The sequence below is a fragment of the Clarias gariepinus genome, chromosome 27, assembly GCF_024256425.1.
Source record: "Clarias gariepinus isolate MV-2021 ecotype Netherlands chromosome 27, CGAR_prim_01v2, whole genome shotgun sequence".
In the NCBI taxonomy this organism is placed as follows: domain Eukaryota; kingdom Metazoa; phylum Chordata; class Actinopteri; order Siluriformes; family Clariidae; genus Clarias; species Clarias gariepinus.
In genome coordinates this window covers 12,988,415-13,003,862 of record NC_071126.1, presented here as the reverse complement: position 1 = coordinate 13,003,862, position 15,448 = coordinate 12,988,415, and the positions used below count along the sequence as shown (strand labels likewise).

The 15,448-nt window shown below is 37.4% G+C and overlaps 2 protein-coding genes across 2 annotated transcripts in view; one reads left to right on the top strand and one right to left on the bottom strand.

Moving 5' to 3' along the window:
- Positions 1 to 3,983: 3,983 nt before the first annotated feature.
- LOC128515199 (rho GTPase-activating protein 20-like) lies at positions 3,984 to 12,920 on the bottom strand. Its single transcript, XM_053489269.1, has 4 exons — positions 12,621 to 12,920; positions 9,518 to 9,603; positions 7,460 to 7,630; positions 3,984 to 4,237 (listed from the first exon to the last, which is right to left on the bottom strand). The coding sequence occupies exons 1-4, from the start codon at positions 12,687 to 12,689 to the stop codon at positions 4,066 to 4,068; spliced, it is 498 nt and encodes a 165-aa protein (XP_053345244.1). The 5' UTR covers positions 12,690 to 12,920; the 3' UTR covers positions 3,984 to 4,065.
- A 1,109-nt stretch (positions 12,921 to 14,029) lies between these two features.
- The window catches only part of ints7 (integrator complex subunit 7), an 88,228-nt gene continuing 86,809 nt past the window's right edge, over positions 14,030 to 15,448 (top strand). The window contains exon 1 of the mRNA XM_053489476.1: positions 14,030 to 14,035. The gene's annotated coding sequence lies outside the window, so the exon portion shown is untranslated. The remainder of the gene's footprint in view (positions 14,036 to 15,448) is intronic.

Sequence of the window (15,448 nt, the reverse complement as noted above, 5' to 3'; positions counted from 1 at the left end):
ACGCATTTCAGGAGGCGTGTGCCCTGATAGAACGTGTGAAATGTGTGTAAACTGTGTTTGTGTTGTTTTGAAAGTTGCAAGAGTGGCTTGTGTGGGATGTGTATACACCCTATCATGTGCGCTGTGTTGTAACTTGTAAATGAAAGTAAATTCCTTGGGTTAACTGTTTAAAACTGTTAAAAGAAAATCTAACCACCTTATTAGAGGGGCAATTTCTGGACTTTCCACTTTCTGAACTTTCTGAACTATGGCCTTGAACTTGACTTCAGGTTTAGGTTTGAATGAAAAAAGTCCAATACATGCAGCACTAGTCAAAAGTGTGGACACAAGTATGGATTTATTTATTTTCCACATTCTAGAACAATACTGGATTTTCATTTCAAAACTATGAAAAACCACATATGGCATTTGGTAATTAAGGAACGACAACAATGGTCAGGTGTTATTTTATGACATGAAGGTCAGCTGTTCTGGGACGGTTGTTGCAAGAACAGAATTGTCAAGAGCATTCAACTGGCTACCAAAGCAAGACCAAAACTCATGTCTGCTGCAGAGGAGAAGCTCATTCCAAAATCACCAATTAATTTTTGAATGCACCTCAGATTAGAGCCATTATGATGCCTCAACATCAACTGTTTAAAGGAGATTAATGTAGATTGGGGACGCTTCAGCATTGTTTTACAAAGACATAACAATCAGGAAAGACCATGGAATTAGAAGGTGAGGATCCCTCAGTCTAGGTGTCATGGAGCCATGGGGGTCCAAGAAACATATCTTGGGGTCTATGACCTGTTCTTTTTTAATCACAGCCCATTTTATCAAAATAGTTTATAAAATTTATACCAATTATAATAACTCAAATTATGCATTGGTGTAATACTTGTCTGTATGGCATGGACACAAAAAAAAAAAAAATGAAGTTGCGCTTTTCAGGGAAAATGTCAAAACTTGGTATGTTTCGCAGTAGTACTGTCCTGGCTACCAAAAGTCCCTCTTCTATTCCTATAGATGGCTGATTTCTCTCTATGAGTTTCTCTGTGTGACGTGGAATACCCCGTCATTGAGCATGTGAGCATGTGAGCAGTCCACAATTTAGCTTCGTGGTATGTGAAACAGCTTTTTTGTGGTGCTGGAGGAAATTTAGCTTCCTCTGTGTTTACTTCCCCTTTTTTCCTCACCAGTCACACGCCACTGTCTTACATTATAATGAAGCATTTGGTTTGAAAGTAGAGGAGAAAGAAAACACTACTATCATCAATACAAATGATTAAGTCCATGAGATTATTAATATTGTCCACACAGTGCTTTGATGATCGCTACAGACTAAACAGGCTGACACACCAAGAGGCCTTTTTTTTTTTTTAGTGTACATTCATGCAGAGCCAAGTCACATGCTCAAACATCAAAACATCTGAATAGAGATTTTTTTACTTAATAGAAATTTAGTTGTATGTAATGTAATAAAATCTGATGATGGCTCCAATAAATTCTTCTCATTAATTCCTCCTCCGCCAAGTTCTCTATTTTTCAATCTTCAGTTCCCATTTGGTTTTTTTATTCAGTTTCTGCTGTTCATTCAGCAACACAAACATAGTCAGTGCATAATAATTCATGTCACATGCAAGGGTGAAAGTTTTACATCCCTTCCGGTACTACGACCACAAGCTTGCTTATTTAATTTATTTATTATTTCATGCATACTTAAAATATATATATTTTTTTAATCAGCCCTCTAATAATTGGAATATGGAGTAGAACGAAATAATAAACAAAACTACAAAAATCCCCATAACTTGTTCTGTTTTAATTGAACGCCCCAGATTAAAAATAAATAAATCAAATGCACCCTTTCACAGACGCCGTGTTTAAGAAGTAAAGAATGAGCATTGACAGAGAATCCCTGTTCGTCACCTCACACGCAGCTTACCTCAGTCTGTGAAAACAGAATATCATGAACCTTATTCTGCTAACACTTATGCTTTAATTTGGAGATTTTGCAACAGAGGTGCACCTCACTGCACTGGATCTTCACATATTGTGCTCAATTAGCAGTAAAACGCGACATGGATGGTTCAGAGGCACCACTTGGAAGCAGATAATAATATGACACAGTGTTGTTTAAGATGACAACATTAGCAAATGTGTTTTCTGGCCGAAAGTGCTACTGTGACGGGTTTTAAGTGTGGCTTTTGGCAGGCAGCTGCTCTCCAAGCTTTCCAATACTGCATGCCACCACTGAATTGTTTTAGTGGTATACAGTCCCACGCAGAATCGGCCTACTTTCATTCGATGACGCAGTGAGGCTATGAATCATGCAAGCATAAAAACAAATCAAATTTAAGCCATAAACCAATGAAAAACAGGTGTAGATGATCAGACCGGTGATGCTGAGTGCTGAGTGGTTGGAACAGACAAGAGGGGAAATGAGGTTGCTGCTGAGGTTGTTACATAAACAACCCATTTTTAATTTGTGTCTTTGGGCATTTTGGAGCCTGTCACAGTAAAACAAAATTTTTTTGTTTCTACATATTTTATATAAATATAAAGATATCAAGACTTTTGCATGGTACTGTGCTGTTTGTATGGTCATTGTCGCCATCAAATTAATGGCGCTTCTCAAACCGCTGAAGGAAGAGGATGGAGTGGAGAAAAGAGAATGGGTAAGACCAAGAAACCCAGTGGATCTCCGGTTCTGTGAGACGATAATGCATCTAAAAGGCAGCAAAAACAATGGACCTTCCATGAGGTAAGTGCACCTGACTAGGTTTTAGAGCTTGATATGGGAAAGCAGGAAGTGCTATGATGGGTCATGTGAGATTAAACATGTTTCACTGCAGAGGTGTGTACAACCACATAAAGTACACCGTATCAGTTTAGAACACTCCTACTCATCATACTAGTGATGCATCTGTCTGTCTATCAATCTATCTATCTGTCTATATATTTCTTTGTTTATCTATTTATTGGTATAAATATCTTAATGGCTGCTATTGGACTTGGTATGAAATATTAGTGGGGACGATCTTCAGAAAAGAAGCCCAAGAATGAGTAAAAGGAGGCATCTCAGGAGTCCTCTGAGGAAGAAGAATAGGAACAGTAACTACCTCATCCTCGGCGCTACCTCATCAACTTGTTGCGAAGTGAGGGTCAGAGCGCAGGGTCATTTTATACAGACTATTTATACAGTCACTCCGGAATAAAGAAGGTCGAAGGTCTTGCTCTAGAGCCCGACAGGGGCCATTGAGAAGTGCTGTGGCTTGAACCAACCACCTTCTGATTGAATCTCTAACCTTCTGTGTAACACTGGTGGATTTATATACATAGAGAGGCACACAGAGTAGCAGATGGTGATACCAGAAGTAGCACTGAAAGTAGGAAAAGTAATAGGAGGGGTAGCTGTAGGAGGAGGTCAGAGTAGTAAACACCTGACAAAGCAAAACTAAGCTCTCCAAAAAAAAATTATTAGAAAAAAAACATGTACAACATTCAGGATGACTTTAATAAAGCTTATGGCTCCACACTGCTATTACATTTTTAATATTTGGTAAAGTGAACAAAGTGAATATAAATAAAATTAGATTTCTGACACTGGATTGTTGTTCATGACGTCTTCTTAATGTAATGGGAAATGTAACAATGTTTATGATGACGTGCATCTGTGTCTATTTTCGTCTCTCAAACTGCTTTTTTTTTTTTTTTCGGTGCACACAGTCTGCCAAAGTTGATTTAAAACCTGAGTCAGTTGTGAAGTGTGTAGGCGGACGTGGATTTCTAGGTAACATTTCTGTGAAATTATCCCCCAAAATGACGTCCTTTATCAAAAACAACAAAAACTGAACTTTAAAGAAACAACTGTTTTTATGGAAAGGGCGTAAAAATCCCTTTTAAAACTTCAATAAAAGTTTAAAGAGTGCAATACTAAAATACTAAATGCAATCACAAACACTGATTATACTATTTCAGTTTTTGTGTAAATGTGGACTTGTATTGTCTTATACTGTAAATAATGAGCAGCATTCAGATCACATATTTACATTTTGTTTTTAAAATTCCAATTTGATTAGCTCACCTGAATGTCAGGAGACAGAAAGAGACAGACCAGGCTAGAACGAGTGTCTTCTTCAGGTGGAAATGTCTCTTTTCGTCCTTACATGCTTTGTCTTCCTCATTTCTAAAGTTACAAACCCACAGCTGCTCGAGGCTGACTCTGTGTTTTAGTCTGTAGCTGCCTCTGGATCTGAATGGGATGCAATAACATGGTAATAATAATAAGATGCCTTATGAGATGATAATAAGATGCATTATGAGATCATCTGAGAGTTATGACTGAATAGTGTTATTTCAAGAAGAAAAAACATTGGATTGTGCTCCTATAGGAAACGTCAGGGTAGTGTAATAGAATAACATGTAATATTATAAGTTGATTAGTTGTCAATGACAACATTCTAATGTCATTTATTGCTCTAATTTAGACCACTTGATGACAATAGTTGAGGAATTTCCCACTGGCTTAGTGGTTAGTACTGTCGCCTTGCACCTCCAGGGTCCGGGTTCGATTCCTGCCTCGGAGTCTATGTGCATGGAGTTTGCATGTTCTCCCTGTGCTTGGTGGGTTTCCTCCGGGTAATCCGGTTTCCTCCCACAGTCCAAAGACATGCAGATTGGGCTAATTGGCGTTCCCAAATCTTCCATAGTGTATGAATGAGCATGTGTACAGTATATATATGTATGTATGCTCTGCGATGGATTGGCACCCCATCCAGGGTGTACCCTGCTTCGTGCCCTAAGACTCCTGGGATAGTCTGGAGGTCCTCCACAACCCTGTATACAAGATAAATCGATATAGACGATGAATAAATGAGAGTGAGTGGAATGTCCATGAAACTATGTAGTTCCTAAAAACCAGATTCTCATTTCTCTCTCTCTCACTCTCTCTTGAAACTATTACAGTACTACAGAAAAGAGAAATCAGGGACACTCACTATCCTTTGATCTGACCTTTGACTGCTACACTGTATGGGCTGCCACTCTTTTGGACACCTACACCTACTATGCACTGTAAATGTTTGTTGACAGAAAGAGTTTCCAACACTTATCACTGTTTTTACATGGGTTATGAGGCGTGTTGGCCATAAACCTGTCACTTCCCTTGACAGAAAGTATGGTCAGGGTTGTTGGTGACTCACACTCTCTCTCACTCACTCTCACTCACTCACTCACTCATTCGCTGTCTATACCGCTTTATCCTGTATTCAGGGTCACGGGGGGGGGCCTGGAGCCTATCCCAGGAGGCTTAGGGCATGAGGCGAGGTACATTTGGGAACTCCAATTATCCTAATCTGCAGGTCTTTGGGAGGAAACCAGAGTACCCTAAGGAAACCCACCAAGCATGGTTAGAACATGCAAACTCTATGCACACAGAGACGGGAATCGAGCCTGGCTGGGAATCGAACCCGGACCCTGGAGGTGCTAGTGTTAACCACTACATCACAGTGCCACCCGATGATGAAAATGAATCAACAGAATTTGTTCAGAATTCCTTGTGTATGCCGGTACGGTCCGTTTCTGTGCACCGCTAATGGATTCAATCGTGGTCTGCGGTACTGGAAAGAGGGGAGAGCAGCTGCTTGCCACATTCAAAACCAGTCAGAGCAGCACTTTCAGCATGAAAACACACCCGCTAACATTAAGTCATCTTAGACAACACTTAGTCTCCTTAGTAACTGCTTCTAAGTTGCTCTGAATTTCCTCTGAACTATCTGTCTTTGTGTTTTGAACGGACATTGCTGCTAGTTAATATGAATGCAAGCTTCCGCTACCACACTGACAGGCTCATGACTCACCTCGCTGCCTTGTTCATGGGTAATGCAACTACAAAGATAAATAACTTCTAACACAAGGCTGAATCCTCAATCTCTCGATAAACCCCGATCAAGGGCACTACAGTACTCTGTATTTGGAACAAGGGATTCTACACCCTACATAGGGCACTATTATTTCCATTTAATGCTATTTAGGTTTCAACCTTGGAACAGTTAGTTAGATGAAGTGGAATAAAGAGAAGCTTACAGTATAAGACTTACACGACCGTTCACCATCTCCATGGTTTATTCTGGTTCTCTTTTGGTTATTGGTAAGAATTATAAACTACTTTTAATATATGTATACTACTGTGTGGCCAATATAAATGTTTATGTGGTTTTAATACAGACCTGTCAATGTTAATAATAACGATAATGAATAAATGCAGGCCTGGATGACATTATATGACAGACACTGCCCAGCCACAAAGATTCACACATTGTTCGCTTTTAGCTTTGAATCAGAAACCCAGCGGTTAGTTCATACAGTATGTAATAATGATTCCTCATTCTCCTCGAACTGCTCTTTTACAATTTAAGTCGCTGAATATGTCTGTAACATTGGGAAAGAAAAAAAAATCCATTGATGGGAAAACCTAGTCATTTAGAGCATTCAGGTCATCAACTCTTTGGTTGTTTTCTTTGCTCGATGCAGGCCGATTTTTCTCCCTTTCCGAAAGAGTTTGCTACAACCAAGTGATACGTCTTTCTACAGGATTGTTTAAGAAATGAGAAGCTTTGCACTAAAAGAATTTGTGTCAGCTAATCATATTAATTGATCTGTTCATTTTTCAATCAAATTGACCAGGGAGTGTACATCAACCATGCATCTTATAGTCAGTGACCGTTTGCATACTGTACTTTAGGATAGGATAAAGTAGCATTATTCTTATTCATATTATTCTAAGATTTTTTTGTGTGTGTTTCATATTTCATTATTTATACCTACCTTTTGCCTGTTTATTTTGCTTTTGCTGTGTCTTGACACTGGGAATGATCGCATTTTATATTTAACTTCTAAAGAGTTTAGATACAATCTTCTGCACCAGATTGTGTAAATACTGATAAGATATATATATATATATATATATATATATATATATATATATATATATATATATATATATATATATATATATATATGCATGCTATGCATATAACATGCATGTATGGAATTTTAGCAAATAGTAAATTTCCCTAGTTAAACTTGGTATACAAAATATATCGTTATCTTTAAGCAAGCTGTAAGTATTTTAACACCTTCTAACAAACCGAAACAAACTGCACTGTGAAATTATCATACTCTTAAATCAGCACAGGCAGAACAGATCAACAAAACCACAATGCACTAAAGCACGTGTTAGAGTTGATAATATCACAGTGTAGCAAAAAAATAAAGAAATAAAAAAAAAAACAGAAAAAAAACCTGTGAAATAGTAGCTAAATTGATTTAGGAATCTGAATCATAAGGACAAATGGTGACTTTGGACAGAGATGTGTGTAGGACTGAATTGAAGTCCTTTAAGTATGGAAGAAGTTTGTCACTTGTAGTCATTTTAACCGCCTGTGCGTGCGTGTATATGTATGTGCAGTCTTACTTGAGCTTAGCGATGACCAACACATCACTAAAGAGGAACACATGTCTCTCCCTTGTCCTCAGTCCCTCAGTAAGCTGCACTGTGTCATCCAGGATAAGCTCTGAGTCCTCACTACTCAGACCGAGCACAAATGGACACTGATCAATCAGAATTGCAGGCACACACTCCTCCCTGCATGGAACAGGAGCATACACTTTACACGTGTGTCCTGTTCATGGACCAGGACCACCTCATGACCAGAGATTTTGATGGAACAGTATTAATAATCACACAGCCTCAAAGAAAACTACGACAAGAGGCTTTAATCCTTGACCTTACTCGTACCTTTTCCAACTGCTCCAAAAGTCCGATCTTTATGCTCACTAGCAAACTTAAGCCTTTTTTTATTGGTCTCACTAACAAGTGGTTTTCTTATGGCCACAGGATTGTTTAATCCCAATCCTGTGAGTTTATGTAGTGTTGTGTGTGTATGGAAATGCTCTTACTTTCACTATTAATCATAGCTGTGATTTCTACTGTCTATTTTCTGAATAAGGAAACTTCATCGAGTGTTCAAGTGAACTCTAGTTACAGTAAAAAAAAAAATTTTCCAACCGCATTTCTTTCGCAAAAGTAGATATTTCAGCACTATTCTTCCGTCAATCCTATTCAAGTTCTTTAAAGGTTTTGTTGGTTTCATGCAGGCCAATAATTTGGCGCCATGGAAACAGCAACCCTTTTTTGGTCAGTGAGTGTATCTGACTATAGAAACGGTTCTGTAGATCACGGATCCGCTTTTTAAGTTGTACGTTTTTATTGCAGGAATATTTATTATATCTTTTATATACTCTACTGCTCAGTAGTTTGGGATTTTTTAAAATTGTTTTTGAAGGAAACACACGAAATAAGTCTGCATAAAATATAGCAAAAGAACAAGACATGCTGACTTTGGCAGAGTAAGAAATAATGATTTTGATGGAAATGATGAACGTGTTCAAAAATCAACTTTTGCAGAAATTACACCCTGGCTGACCATAGGCATTCTAGCTGTCAATTTTTCAAGATAATCCCATGAGATTTTACCCCCATGTTTCCTGTAACATCTCCCACAAGATGGATTGCCTTGATGGGATCAGGGGTAGCTCAGTGGTTAAAGCAATGGACTACTGTTTGGAAGGTCCCAGGTTCAAACCCCATGGCCACCAAGTTGCAGCTGTTGGGCCCTTGAGCAAGACCCTTAACCCTCAAGTGCTCAGATGTATAATGAGATTAAAATGTTAGTCACTCTTGATAACATCGTCTGCTTGAATGTTAATGATCGCATCTTTCTTTCTACCATACGGTCAAGCTGATCCCACAAACAGCTCAATAGGGTTCAGCTCCAGAGACTGAACTGGCCACTCCATTATAGTCAGAACTTTAATTGTTTGTGAAATAGATAAAATTGTTTGTGAATTGCATGGAAATTTGTTTCTCCCAAAGGTTTGAGCAGTAGTGTAAATTATATATATACACACTTGTCCTGTTCTCTGTCTCCCAAGGCATGGGGCAGCATGATTCTTACCCCAGTGGGCCTCTATTAGCACTTGTTGTAAATTCCCATTTGTGATCACTAGGTGTGATAGTAACCCTAAAGAACCTGAAACCTGGAGGTGCAAGACGACCAAGTTTTTTAAAAAATATATCTGTCAAATACCAACGTAATGAATTTTACATGAGTAGTCACTCAAAAATAGGTCATTAGTATTTTAAGAGAGTTTAAAACTCTAAAAAAAAGGGCCTTATGCTAATCTACAGGAAGAGTAACTACTGTATGCCACTAATTATGTTTTCATTGCCATACTGAAAGTGCAAATGAACACAATATACAGTGATTTGCCTATTTGCACCTACAGTATAAGTTTAAAAGGCCATCAGGACATATAACCTCATTCCCACACCTGAGCTTTAAAGCTTTATAATCAGTTAGAAAACATGGCAAAAAAAGTTAAACGTATTACCAAAAAAAATAATAATAATTAGAATTTAAGCTAAAGTTTTAGTGTTGTGTCAACTTGAAGGAAAATGTTTCTACTGTACCTGATGGAGGGCCAGGGCGTTCCCAGAGCTTTCTCAAACAGCACACTTGGTGCCGATCGTCTTCTATGAGCCAGACTGCACAAGTGCTGGGGAAAAGTAATGAAAAAGCGTAAAAGAACTGTTACTGTTCACTCTAAATAATGCAACAATATAACACATGTAGTAACACACTTTTTTTCATCTTCAGGACATCAGGTTTCAACAATCAAATGATTTGCTCTGACTTTTATATGACATCCTATTGCAGTTGTTTTTTCCCGCTGACCCAGTAAACTACTGAAGCTTGTAAGGTATCTGTGAATAATTTTTAAATACCAGTCAGTTATGGTACCTGAATACACAGCTTCTTAAACATTATCACACACCGTTACACTCTCTTACGTTTGTTAATTGTGTAATGTATGTCCTAATGTACTGTATGTATAGATCTTTAGCGATGTCAAATCATTTACACTCTGCTGAACATAAAACACAGACTCACAGCCTGATTACAGCGAGTCTGAGCTGATGAGGATTTTTATTGCACACCAGAGCATTCTGGGTCGGCCATTCATATTAAAACAAGCCACACTTGTTCAGGTAACAATACTTGCTCACAGCCAAATGAGCATTAAGAGATGACAAAAGCACACAACAGGATATCATTCAGGATGTGCTTTAATTAAAAAGCAACAATGCTTTTCAACAACTTACTTCTCATAGTTGCAACTCTTCTAAACAATTAATAAATTTATATTTTTATTAAACTGAGAACAGTGTGCTTCAGCTGGACTTCCCTTGTTCAGCTTGTGAGAAAAAACGATAATGCTTAGTATTTTTTATTTTTTTTGTCCAAGAACACATGCCGAGCATATTCTTAATCAGATAGGATGAATAATAGAATCAAACCCGGACCCTGGAGGTGCAAGGCGACAGTGTACCCCTGCTCATCCCCCCGAGTCTCCTGGGACAGGCTCCAGGGCCTGTATTCAAAAAGCTTCTTGGAAATGGATAACAAGTAATAAAAAAAAGTATGATAAATAAATATGAGAACTTTAATATAGTAACTACTGTACAGTAGTTAAAAATTTATTAAAAATAAATTTTAGCCTATAAAGTAGCCGATTTCTTTATATACAAACATTATGATGTCACTGTCTATTCTATCATAATATATTCTATTTTCACTTGAGCCCATTTTAAAACCTTAACATTTTTCTTTATTTTTATCAACCAATCACAGTCCCTTGTCATTTATGAACTCACATCCTGAAATAGACATGCATGCTGTCTCAATGCCTTTAACAGATTTTCAGCGAGAGAAGTGGGTCAACCGACAAAAACAAAGGAGATAGGAATTAACAACAGTGTATTAGCGCCAAACGTGGCCTAGAAGCCTAGCGTAAGAGGAAACAACAGACACACCACAAACACTCTTTTCCTGTTAACAGAAACTTTGTGCTAATACACTGTTTATAAAGGTTGGAATGGAATGTGATGATTGGCTCGGACACACTAGCACCTTGTTCCGCTAGAGTTCACATGATTTAACACACACTCATTAGCAGTCTTATTCCATGTGTAGCGGGATGTTTTCCCTTTCGTTAAACTCTCCTACGCTTTTGTTTTTGGTTTTGTATACTTATTTGCGTCATTCTTGTGCCATATTTCATTTCCTATCAAAGCACTCTCATTCTCAGCTAATTCATAAGGATTCGTAAGGAACATACATAATCTAGGACTAGAAGAAAACAAACATTATTTAATAAAGAAAATCGAATTATTTATTTAGTGAAGCTTTTTGTATGGTGCTGATAATTTAACAACTAAAGTTTTTTTAAAAATGTTTTATTTCTTATGGAACAAGATAACTAAAGTGTCTGTGTCACTTTTTCATTGTAGGGTTGCGGGGTTTAAAAAAAAAAAAAAAATTTTAACCAAATATAACGAAAGGAATTGTTTTCATCCTTCAGTAAAAACATCCTTTTTTCATTAATAAAAGCGTATACTGTTATTGGAAAATATTCATGTTTTAGGTGGTAACAGTAAGTCATTGATAAACCACCCTCTTGTAAATAACTTTCCTCTAACCTTATTTCCTCTTAGGGTTTATTACTTACATATGAAACATAACATGTTATTTAAAAGTGATTCCCTTAAGTGGAGTGACGGTTCCATCCACCCCGTGTACCAAGAATGAGTTCATAAGAATACCGCTCCAACTATGGAATCATTTTTAATAATCATGACAAATATATAACTATGATCCTATTGTTAATCATGATAAAAGATTAGACCGTTACCACTGACTCGCTTTCCATACCACTATTCAAGTTCATTCATGGGTCGTGGGAAGCATGGAGCCTATCCCAGGAGAGGTGGGGTACAGCCTGGATGGGGTGCCAACCCATTGTAGGGCACAAGCACACACACACACACACACACACACACACACACCATAATCATACACTACAGGCAATTTGCATACACTGCATGTCTTTGATCTGAGTAACAAGCGAGGAGAGAACATACACACAGACTGGAGGCAGGATTCAAACCCACAACCCTGGAGATGTGACGCACCTGTTCTAACCACTAAGCCGCCAAGCCTTCAGGAGTTATCATTATATTAACACTTATTATTGGAGCATCATAATTTGGCAAATTGTCCCTTGCAAAGGAGCTGAGATACTGTACAGATATGATGATCTACCCTGTACAACCGTCTGATATTAGATCACTTAGTTTACAAAATACTATTCTACACATCAGATGTAAATACTGTAAGTCATTTAAGGAGGATTTCTCATGGAATGGGGTCTGTTTGTAAGGAGCCGTTATGTACAGTATTTCCGGACAGCTGAGATATCAGAGAGAGATTGAAAGTTTTACGAGATACAGTTACTTATACACAGACAACCTTATCAGTATGTCGCTGTTCATGGTCTGAATGATATGATTTTGCATCAAGTTGTAATCATTTCAGTAAAGTTTATTATGATCTTAGCGTGAGAAATCCTTTAGCAACTACTGTACATCCATGGCAATAATACCATTAGTAGGCTGAAATGTCTGAACTGAACCTTCAGCTTAATGTTAGAAAACCTACAGATAAATCACTCACCGGTTGTATTTCAGCTGTAACTTCTTCATAGCTTCCCCTCCTCATAGCAGCCAGTAGATACAGGTACATAAAGCTCCGTCACTTCCCAGGCTGAAACTGGACACCTAAGCTTCTTTCCTCGTCATATACTATACAGAGTGCACTAATGAGGCTGGGAACAATAAGGGCTCCTAGCACTCGTCCCCAGGTGGTGAGACAGGATAAGGGCAAGACTCTGAGCTTGTTTGCAGGTCCGTGGTGATGTAAGTTAATGAGGATGGTGTTAATGACACAGCAGAGAACAAGCAGCCATGAGGGGAATGACTGATACAGCGTCCACCCACAAACCTATTGGTGCAATAGTGGAATATGGAATTTATTGTTTACTGTGTTTAAGTTAGCTTTTTTTTCCCCTCCTTCTTTTTTCCAAGTATTCCTCCCTTATATTTCTTTTATTTTTTCTTTTATTCCTATATATTTCCTTTATTACTATATTATTACTCTTTTGAAATAATGGAAAGCAACTGTAACGTAGACAAAGCAATTTCCCTTTGGGACCAATAAAGTTCTTTGAATCTTAAATCTTAGAAAAAAATGATCTTTCCTTTTAAAATCCAGAACCAGCTACAGACAAAAACACAGAGTTAACCTTGAGCAACTTTAGGTTAGTAACTTTCGAAATGAGGATGAGGTGAAGAACATTGTTCTGGTGAGTTAATCAAATTAAGATTTGCAAAACAGAACGTAAATCTGTGATCTGAACGCTGCTTATTTTTTATTTTTAAAAAAAGCACATTTACACGGAAACTGAAAAAGTATGATCGTATTCAGGATTGCATGCACACTTTTTACTTTTTAATCATTCGTATTTTCAATACAAAGGGATTTTTTTAATGCCGTTGAAAAAAAAAACGTTCTATTCCTTTGAAGTTCAGATTTATTGTTTTTAATGAAGGAAGTCATTTTGGGGGATAATTTCACAGAAATCCACATCCGCCTACACGCTTCACAACTGACTCAGGTTGTAATTGAAGATTGGCAGGCTGTGTGCACCGAAACAAGCTGTTTGAGAGACAAAAATAGACACACACATACACGCACACACACACGTCATCATAAACATCCTTACACTTCCCATTACATAATCAAGACATCATAAAAAACAGTACAGTGTCAGAAAACAAAAATAAATTCACTTAAATCAGTGCAAGTACTCTGCAAAGTACAACTAGAAAATTTCTCGAAATCTAGTAACTATACCTTTAAAGTAAGTTAAGCAATTTTCCCCTATTATTTATACAATAGCTTTTACTTTCATTTGTTATACCTAAAATTTTCTTAATGTGTACCAATAATTCCAGGATTGGGAATTATTTATTATTTTTTTATTAATATTATTTAATATTACTGTTTCATTTACACAAAAAAAAATCAGCATCAGTTGTGCAGCACTGCAGTAAATGAAAATGCTTTCGCACACCAGAAAAGCGCACAGATGCAACGAGGAGGGAACTGATTTGTTTAAACTGCACTTTGACCTTCATGCTGCTTTTGATAGTAGAACCAGTGCATTGAGTACATTAGAGTTCTTCGCATACAACAAATCAAATTTTGAATCAAAAACATCAAATATTCTTATTACACTGAGTCAGCACTAACCGGGAGTCTGTGTTGTATTTAATTTTAATATAAATTAAAATTCACACATGTGCTGTTTCAATTCAGCTTTCAACACACTTCTATTAGCTTTCTCACATGAAGTGTGTAAAACAGGGGTGAGAATTTCACGTTAGTGTTTGAATACAGTGTATATAGATACTGCATCACGAAAGTCTCTAATAAATAAGGGCATCTGTGTGGAGACGTTAATGTAACATTTATGGAAGGAGTCTCCAGTGCCAGCACTTTGTAATACTCAGACACAATGCCGGAAGTTGAGGAAACAGAAAAGTATTTTGTCACTGGAGGCTTTTGTGAATACTCTGAAACTTTTTTTTGCCCTATTAACTTCTGAACTTAAGCACAGGATGTCTGAAAGCAAGCATAAAAGCAGAAGCAGTGAAGCTGGCATTGCTAAAATGTGCCAAGCAATAGCAATAAAGGCCGAAGTGGAAATAATTGAGAGAATGACGCAAGGTGAAAAGGTGGCAGACATTGCTCGTTCTTTTAACACGAACTGTTCAATCATCGGCGCGATTCTGAAGAACACTATACTGTAATATACAGTACTGTGTATAGCAAATCGTGTTAGTATCTTAGTACCTGGACAATATATGTTGGACTTATGAACAAATTGGACTTACAAACATGCTCCCGGAATGGAACTCGTTCATATGAGAAAAACAGAACATATGAGTAACTTTGTCATAATATAGAAATAGTGTTAACTTTACTTGGTTTCATTACACAATCATGTAAATGTTACGTCTGTAAACATACTTACCACTTATGTATGCAGTGTATCATGAGTAATACAGGCAATCCACAAAATAAACAAGATCTACCAGAGTCTTACTATAGCAGAGTGTATGACTTTTAACTGTTGCAATTTTCCTTAAAATATTCCTTAAGATATTTTAAGCTGACATGAGTTCTAGCAATATCAGCAGTCACAGAGAGATTTGGAGTAAAAACTCTGTTCACACATCTAAACACACAATCAAATGTCATAGATAAACAATGGTATTGCCCCTGTTCACGCCCACAAAAAAGACCATGCATTCTGGATACCAAGGGTCATGCTGACTCAGCAAAAAACAAAAAAATCTCACTAAATGCCAATAAAATGCACAAGTCAACCAAAGGGGAAAAACAGAGAAAGAGAAAGAGAGAGAGAGAGGAAGTTGACA

What these genes read in the sequence shown, in the direction of transcription:
- LOC128515199 (XM_053489269.1), bottom strand. Translation starts at nt 12,689, where the DNA reads ATGTACCTGTATCTACTGGCTGCTATGAGGAGGGGAAGCTATGAAGAA. An exon ending in TTACAGCTGAAATACAACCG is followed by an intron (nt 9,604 to 12,620) that starts GTGAGTGATTTA and finishes ACTTTTCCCCAG; the next exon opens with CACTTGTGCAGTCTGGCTCA. An exon ending in TTGGTCATCGCTAAGCTCAA is followed by an intron (nt 4,238 to 7,459) that starts GTAAGACTGCAC and finishes CATCCCATTCAG; the next exon opens with ATCCAGAGGCAGCTACAGAC.